Source organism: Limulus polyphemus, unplaced genomic scaffold (assembly GCF_000517525.1).
Source record: "Limulus polyphemus unplaced genomic scaffold, Limulus_polyphemus-2.1.2 Scaffold3144, whole genome shotgun sequence".
Classification (NCBI taxonomy): Eukaryota; Metazoa; Arthropoda; class Merostomata; order Xiphosura; family Limulidae; genus Limulus; species Limulus polyphemus.
The window spans coordinates 22,343-31,159 of NW_013668754.1; the positions used below are offsets into that span (position 1 = coordinate 22,343).

General features: G+C 33.1%; 1 protein-coding gene across 1 annotated transcript in view; it reads right to left on the reverse strand.

Annotated features, from left to right (window-relative positions):
• The window catches only part of LOC106468746 (amino-terminal enhancer of split-like), a gene marked incomplete at its 3' end in the record, with an annotated part of 39,884 nt that overhangs the window by 20,410 nt on the left and 10,657 nt on the right, over positions 1 to 8,817 (reverse strand). The window contains exons 4-5 of the mRNA XM_013929190.2: positions 7,413 to 7,476; positions 5,099 to 5,143 (exon numbers count right to left, since the gene is read on the reverse strand). Coding sequence (XP_013784644.1) covers positions 5,099 to 5,143; positions 7,413 to 7,476 — 109 coding nt within the window. The remainder of the gene's footprint in view (positions 1 to 5,098; positions 5,144 to 7,412; positions 7,477 to 8,817) is intronic.

An 8,817-nucleotide genomic window follows, 5' to 3' on the forward strand; every position in this document is an offset into this window, starting at 1 on the left:
ACTAGATACATTAAGAAACAAATTATAATTTACCAATAACCTAAAATGCTTAAACTACATATCTAATTATACATAAGAAATTAAATGGTACCCAGTCAAAAAATAAATTATGAACTATGTCTTATGTCTAAGTATAATGTTATAACGGTGATCTTGACCTTTGACATCTGAAAGTAAACAGTATGTTTAATGATCTAGAAGCTAGTTTATATATATATATATATATATATTGCTTTCTATCACTGTAATACTACGATCGTGACATTTTGAACTCTACAATATCCTGTCTCCCATACGTGTTGTGTCAATCAATGCGTTGAAGTTCGGTAAGTCCTTAACCTTAAGTATATATCAACATTAAAAACATGGTAGGCACGCAAACTTCTAAGTCACAAAAGTGATTAGGTAACACTTGTATCTATTCCTAAATATTGAAAAAAATATTAATATTCTCTCCAAATCAAAGCAAGCTGCCTACATAGAGCAAAACTCAAAAATCAATCAAACAGTTATGGTTTAAACACCGAAAGCTAGCGAACCATTAGGTCTAATGTTTTTGACAGAAATAACGTAAACCGCAGATGTGTCTTCCCCCCCCCTCATTTCTCGTAATTTCTCCATTTCTGATCCAAAATCTGAGGCGTTTAAAAATAGCGTTTAAGACCTATTTTTTATCTTTCACAAGTCGCTGCCAAAGAGATATTTCGTTCAACAACGATGCTGTATGATGATTTAAAAGTTAAAATTTAAACGTCACAAACTGGCGAAGCATTATAAGCTAACAAGTCTAAAATTTGTGATCTATATCACGTAAACCACAGATGTTTTTGTTGTTGTTGTTGTTGTTGATTTCGGATTCAAAATCAAAGGCGTGTAAAAGTAGCATGTTAGATCTATATTTTGTCTCCTACGAAACATTGCTTAAGAGTCCTTTTGTCAATACTTTAAACGCCAAAGTACTAGATGCATTAAACTATTAAAGCCTAACTGACGAGTTCTGGCATTTAATGAAAGGACTGTCGGGCAGTGACTTGTGGTAAAAAAGACAAAAGATAGATCTTAAATCTTTTTAAATGCCTCCAATTTTGAATCTGAAATAGACGAATTAAGAGGAATGTGAAAAAAAAGTGCTGTTTACGTGATTTCCATTACAAATTTTAGGCCTGTTGTGTGTAAAAACATTAACTCAGTGATGGATGTATCTAATTCAATATACCGTTCTTCCTTATAAAGATTACAATACATTGTTTCATCCTAGTTGTTAGCAAATTTTCAGCAGTAATTAAGTGGTTAAAGCATAAAATTTAATAAAATCAATAAATATAAAAAACATCCTAACACAGTTCTAAAAGAAAACTAAATGATTGAAGAAAATATAAATAGTGGTAACGAGATGTCATAATCTAATACACCACAAATGATGGATAATCTTTAAACATTTGGAAGTTTATATGCAGAAATCCGTGTAACCATAAATTCTTCTAAAACGTTCCTCTAGTAGTTTACAAGGCCCTGGACCATGAATAATGTATGCCGTTTCAAACTCGAGCACAAACTTAATCTTTATAATGTGTATGATGTTATTTATATCAATGAAACATAAGCTGGGGAGAGAGATGTAGGAGAAAGGCAATATTTATGGAAATGGGAATAAGAAATATCATATTAAAATGGGCAACAAGTAAGATGCAGCTATCATTTTCAGTTATATGTAAGTATTCACATGAGATTTGAAAAGGCGTAGTAAAATTTGCTTATTTAGGATCACCAGAGATTATGTTACATTCAGCTTTAAATCAGAAATTTTCCATGTGATGTAATCATGTAAACAATTTTCGTGTAAATTATAATTTGAAAGATGCCAAATTGTTTTCTTTTAGAAACGTCATAATTACAGAGCCCGTCTCACGAGACGAGACTTGGCGAGAAGTAAATCGGTGTCGGACTTTAATTAGCAGTTTTTTTTTTATTATGTTCACGTATTCCTGCACAGCTTAAAGAGTTCAATGAAATAAATGTAACCTATTTAATTTTACTAATATGTAAATATGAGCAACTTTAATATCTATGCAATTGACTAGAAATACCCGAATACAGAAACGAATCACCTGCGGGAATTGGCGATATGACGCCGTCCTTTGCAGGACTTTAGTTTTTAGAACTGAGACAATCTTTAGAAGTATATTATTACTCTTGCCTTTCCAGTCCAAGGTTATTATATTACTAGGAGTTTATCGCAATTTATGGCAAAGTTATTTAGGCTATGTGCTGCCATCTCTAATTTTTAACTGATAACCAGGGGAAAGGCAGCCAGTCAGCAGCACCTTATACCACCCACCATCCACGTTAATTGATTGATTGTCACTCTTATAACGCATCCACAGCTTAAAGTACGGGAAACGTTTTATGGTACCGCACGGACTGGAACCCGGTGCGCCAGCTCCGAAATCCAGAGCTCTACGACATGGCCAACCCGAGCACACGAAGAAAGGACAAACTTAAACCAACAACATATCTCAGGCTTGTTTGCTGTATGTCTTGAGGATCAAAACTTAAGACTTGTATATCACGTTATTAGGCTCTAAAACAGAAAAAAAAAAGACGAACATATACATCCGTTACTTTCACCTTTCCTTGCAAATAAGACATGTCGATGTTATCAATATGTGAAGATGACGCGTTAAGAGGTATCTACGTGGCAGGCTGCAGGTGTCTGTTCTTCAATATGGAGTCCAGAAAATATTTGACGGGCACACAAGAGAGCGATTATTTTATGTTCATACATATGAACATGCACGTGTTAAGCTTTAATGCCACTTTGTTTACACTAGTTCAGAATCTCGCGCTAACATTCAGTCATCAATAAGGGTTACAGATACCCTTATTCAACAATTTAATGTTAGAGATAAAACTACACCTTACACCAACCACTCAGTGGTGTTGTATTGTACAGGTCAAACAGAATCTGTGATTCTGACCTCTAATGATACCAGTTAAACATTCAAAAGTCTGAAACTTTGACCTAAATAAATGTTAATTATAAATCAAGCAAATCCTATAAGTTTTACCTCAATGTAACACCATGTAAACTTACTTTAAGCAATGTTGTGCAAATACTATTAACTTGATTTCTTGACCCCAAGTCGTCATGTAAACTAAACAAATGTTACAACATTGTTTTCAAGTAACGACTTGTAAACCTGGAAAAGCTTGTGATCTTTACCTTAACTTATGCTAGTAAAATAAAGCTAGCCTAAGACATGCTCTGGACATGAACAAAAAATATACATTTCTTTTTAATCTCATTTCTTTACTCAGTATCACAAGAGGTATCACACTATACATTATGAAACGCTTATGATACAACTTATAAACAGTGCGTAATGGAATTTGAGTCAAATACTACACCAATGTTTGAAAAAACTCACATACATTAAACGCTACAATTCACAATGAACAGCTAACCAAAAGAAAGCAGGTTTATGAGTATTAAAACTTCGTTTTGGAAGAGAGGGGGGAGGGGGGGAGAATACACATTTTCTATTAGTATTAAAACTACTGTGTTCGAGTACATCTTGACAAACATCGACATGTTGGTTGGGGGGGGGAGAATACACATTTCTATCAGTATTAAAACTACTGTGTTCGAGTACATCTTGACAAACATCGACATGTTGGTTGGGGGGGGAGGAGAATACACATTTTCTATTAGTATTAAAACTACTGTGTTCGAGTACATCTTGACAAACATCGACATGTTGGTTGGGGGGGAGAGAATACACACTTTCTATTAGTATTAAAACTACTGTGTTCGAGTACATCTTGACAAACATCGACATGTTGGTTTGGAGAGAATACACATTTTCTATTAGTATTAAAACTACTGTGTTCGAGTACATCTTGACAGACATCGACATGTTGGTTGCCAACGAAGAAAAAGAAAAAAATAGAACATCAGTTGATATACTTAATAATATATTCGAAGGCACAACAACGGACAATGGGATTTGAAGAAGGAAAACGCCTGCACCGTGACAGTGTAACTGACAGTATCGACGCTTCACTACATTTACGAAAAAGCACACGTGTTGTTAGTGAATACGTATATATGTAGACGTAGCTGAGAACAGTTGTAAGGAGACAAAAAAGGGCATCTGATGTGAACCGAATGATAAATACATGTATATATATTGCCCAAAACCCAACTGATAAAAGTTTAAAAGATTCTTTAAATACTAGTATGGTCGGTGAAAGAGCTACCTCTGGTAAGTTGCCCAGGGACCACCCCCGTCAGAGGCCCACAGCGCATAACGAGTATAATGATAAACCATTTTTAAACATATTTTTCCGTTTATATTTCCATAATCTTTTTATCACTAATAAATTTTGCTTATCAGATTGTATAGTATTTTCATAAAAAGCAATGGGCGACACGCTAGTTTATACTTTGCCGAAGTCCCACCAGTGCCTCAAAGCGGCGCTGGCCACAGTTACAATAGTCACGAATCTTCTCAAGTTAATTGCTATTTTAAAATGCTCGAAACGTATTTGTTATACTGATATATATATATATAAATTTCGGTTTCGTATCTGTCCCGAAACATTCAGCACAAGTATGATAAATCAATCTGGTCTAAAGTAGATATACCACTAAACCAATACTGAAAATCAACACGTTAAAACATTATTTTAGAATTTCTAGTACCTCCACATGGTAACCCCATCAACTTTTACGATCGGAGACAGAAACAAAATAACTACTGAAATATTGGTTCGCCACACCTTTAAGCATGTGCCACATACATTTTTCTTCCCGCCCAGTCAGTTGACATACGGTATTTTCTCAATCTATTTGATCCAATACAGGTAAAACGAACAATGGTTAAGTGTATCAAAACGCCGAGTGCTGACAGAAAGCAAGTTTTTCGATTAAAATCATACGTTAAAAACTAAATGTGATCCAACTAGCAATTAATAATCAAACTTAGAAATCAATTGTTACTATCTTTTTTTGTTATTAAACGGTATGTGGTCTACAAAAAAGTAGAAATAAGAGACAATAAATGACGTTTGAAATATAAAAAAAAGGTCAACTTACTTGTTTGTGCATTTCCACATTCAACCCGTAGGACATTTCGTAATACTGCAAACAAAAAAAGTTTGTTTAAACCACAAAAACACACAGAAGTTAAAGAAGTTGATATTTTTCTTCGTTTACTTATGATATTCTTGTTCATTGGTATTTAATGTCTATCTGATTTGTTGTAAATCAACATTAAATACTGCCTAGTTCAAGGGTTCCCAAACCAGGGGTGCGAAATGAGGGTCCAGGTGGGGTGGGGTGGAAGAGGATTATACAAAATCCCCCACAAATGTTGCCAAGAAGAAATGTCCAACTCACACTTTTTATGGGAGGGGTGAGAGGGTCACAAAAGGTTGGGAACCTCTGGCCTAGTTGTTGTGTGGCAAATCAACGGTAGTTAGCGTTTAGCTAATGTCTACTGAATTAGCAATGTTAACCTGAAATAGACTCTTTTCTAAACGAAAAGGAAAAAAGCTCATAAAAGCCACAACGGTAGTTTGGCTTCAACTAATTAATAAAAAGACTTGAATTTATTTCGTGTTTTGGGTTTTTATTAACGACATCTAATTGTACTAAAATCATAAAAATAAAAAACTAATATCTACTTAATTAAAGAACACAAAAGAAGTAGTATCACAATTCTTTAAAGAACACGTATAACCTGGATACCAGTTTTTAATTAAACAAGGTTATATCTCATTACCTAGATACCAGTTTTTAATTAAACAAGGTTATATCTCATTACCCAGATACCAGTTTTTAATTAAACAAGGTTATATCTCATTACCTAGATACCAGTTTTTAATTAAACAAGGTTATATCTCATTACCCAGATACCAGTTTTTAATTAAACAAGGTTATATCTCATTACCCAGATACCAGTTTTTAATTAAACAAGGTTATATCTCATTACCCAGATACCAGTTTTTAATTAAACAAGGTTATATCTCATTACCCAGATACCAGTTTTTAATTAAACAAGGTTATATATCTCATTACCCAGATACCAGTTTTTAATTAAACAAGGTTATATTCTCATTACCTAGATACCAGTTTTTAATTAAACAAGGTTATATCTCATTACCAGATACCAGTTTTTAATTAAACAAGGTTATATCTCATTACCCAGATACCAGTTTTTAATTAAACAAGGTTATATCTCATTACCCAGATACCAGTTTTTAATTAAACAAGGTTATATCTCATTACCCAGATACCAGTTTTTAATTAAACAAGGTTATATCTCATTACACGTGTAGCTGAAACTGCAGCATTCGACAGTCTCATAAATCAGTAAAAATACTTTTATTACCGACAATAACCTACCTTCTCAAGTAAAAATAATGAAATCAATTTAAAAGTTTGATATTATCTTTAACATAATTATCCCAAAATATCCTTACCTTACTCTATGTATTATTTTCATAGTACCATTTTACCATTATCTTAGGAAAACAGAAACGCCAAAATGTTTGGTCCTTAGGGGGAAAAAAAATGTTTACGATATCTTTTTAAAACAAAATATTGAATTTGAAAGCGTTATTCAATTCAAACGCTATTTTTTGATGAAGTAAATTATAAAAGGAATTTTCAATTTAATTGTTTGCGTGTTTGTGGTTGAACATAGAGTTGCACAATGCCGGATCTACCGCATGCAGCAGGGATCGAACCCCGAATTTAGACTTATAAATCCTCGAGTGTACCAGTTAGTTACGGGGATATGTTATTCATTTTTGTCTAGTCAAATAAACAAAACTGTAAAATAAATACAATTATAAATGAAATAATAAATTCATTTATACACGTTCTCATTTAACCTTTTTTTCTTTGGCGTTGCTGTATTGTTATTAATTAAGCAATAGGTCCACTAGTTTCAGAAGGTAAGATAGCTTTTTTCCGTTTCCATGTGCTACCAGTTTATTTTCGAAAACATAATATGATTGATTAAGAGTTACTTTTTATTACTAATCTTTTATCACAAGCAAGCATTTAGGGGAAGGTCTGTATAATTGAGTGGATAAATATCAAGTCTTCAACTGCATTGTGTTCAGAGATAATGAATCGGTTGATGGAAATGTCCAATGCTTTTCATAATGAATAAAAACACGAACTTTTATTCAAAATAGAGTGCCACAGCTTAATTTGTCTATTTCACTAAGACAGGATCTCGTGAGAAACGCCTTAATGTTTGAAAAACAAAAGATGAAGCTCTTTTATGCTATTGAATGAAAAAAAAATATAGTTAATTAAAAAAAATCAATAGTGTAGATTTTTTAAGTAAGTTACAAAAATAACGAATGTACTAAACGTAATACGTAAATCAGCTTACCATGACATAATGTCTTTGCATCTCCGTTTTTTCGCTGGCTAACTTCTCCAGTTCTAACTTCAAACTAAAACATGATTGAAAAAAAATGTTAGTTAGGCCTCGTGGTTCGTTTAAAAAAAAAACAGTTAGTCCAATATTTTACAGTAGAAATATTATATACCCTAATGTTAATCCTTTTTACTAAATACTTGTTGGCGTACCCGTTCAGCACACGGAATGGAGAAGACACATGTGGGGGGCAGGTTTGTTGACAATCAGTTTAGCGTTTCGCCACTTATAAGAGGTTAAACACCCGCAGATTTTGTCAAATAATGATTTATATATGCCTATGCATCTATGATCTGTCTCAGTATATCAACTGGGTGAATGGTTTACCCAGGAGTAATGAGATCAGAATCACGGTGAATGATTCACCTAGGGGTAATGAGATCAGAATCACGGTGAACGAGAATGATGGGATGTACGAGTATTAACAATTATACAATAATTTCAAGAGCAAAAAGTTATTAGTTATTATTATTATTTATTCTAGTTGTATGTCCCGTCAAAAATGATGGAGCAAGTACTACCACCCCACCCCATAATAGACCCTAACCTCACATTTTATAGCTAACTGAAAGAAAGAAATTTTGTGAAATCAAGCTTGACCAACAAAATGTCAGAAAAGTGCAGTCGAAACTGTCAAACGCCGGTAGATTCCTTTGTGAGCTAATTAAAATTAAGATCTTTCATGAAATGAATTCGTAGTGTATTCATAGAGTAATTATTGACAAAAAAATCAGTTAGATTAACAACTTCTAATATATAGAAAAGCCAGTGCATTTTGGCAACACTACGTTCCAGCAATGGCTTTTATGTCATGTCGCTTAGCAACAAAAGTATAACATAAAATGTATAGATAACAAAATTGGGAAAATATTTGTTGATTTCTTAATTTAGAGTATCTTTTGATTAAAGAGGTTAATTTTTATGTTAAAAACGTTGGTGATATAACAAAAAATTGCTTAATTCAGAAACTATTTAACTAAATCGGTATTTTTACTTTCATGATAAATTTCATGCACTTTGCTCTAGGCTAGGTCATCCCACACTACGTCTTTACTTTAGGCTTATTATACCAACATTCACTACACTTAATAAGGTTTCACGGGACAAACACCCTCACGGCCCCCTTGCACCCCCGTGACTGAAATCGTAATGGGCAGACAGTAATCGAACTGTTCTATCTGGATAAATGCATTTTGGCTTTTATAACTCCTCCTATTTCGAGAAATCAAGCGTGACTTGACGGACACTGGCTTTAATATAGGTTATATACATATATATATATATATATATATATATATATATATACTATAGTAGACGTAGTAACGTAAATAATATCTTATTACGTAAAAGAAAAAAG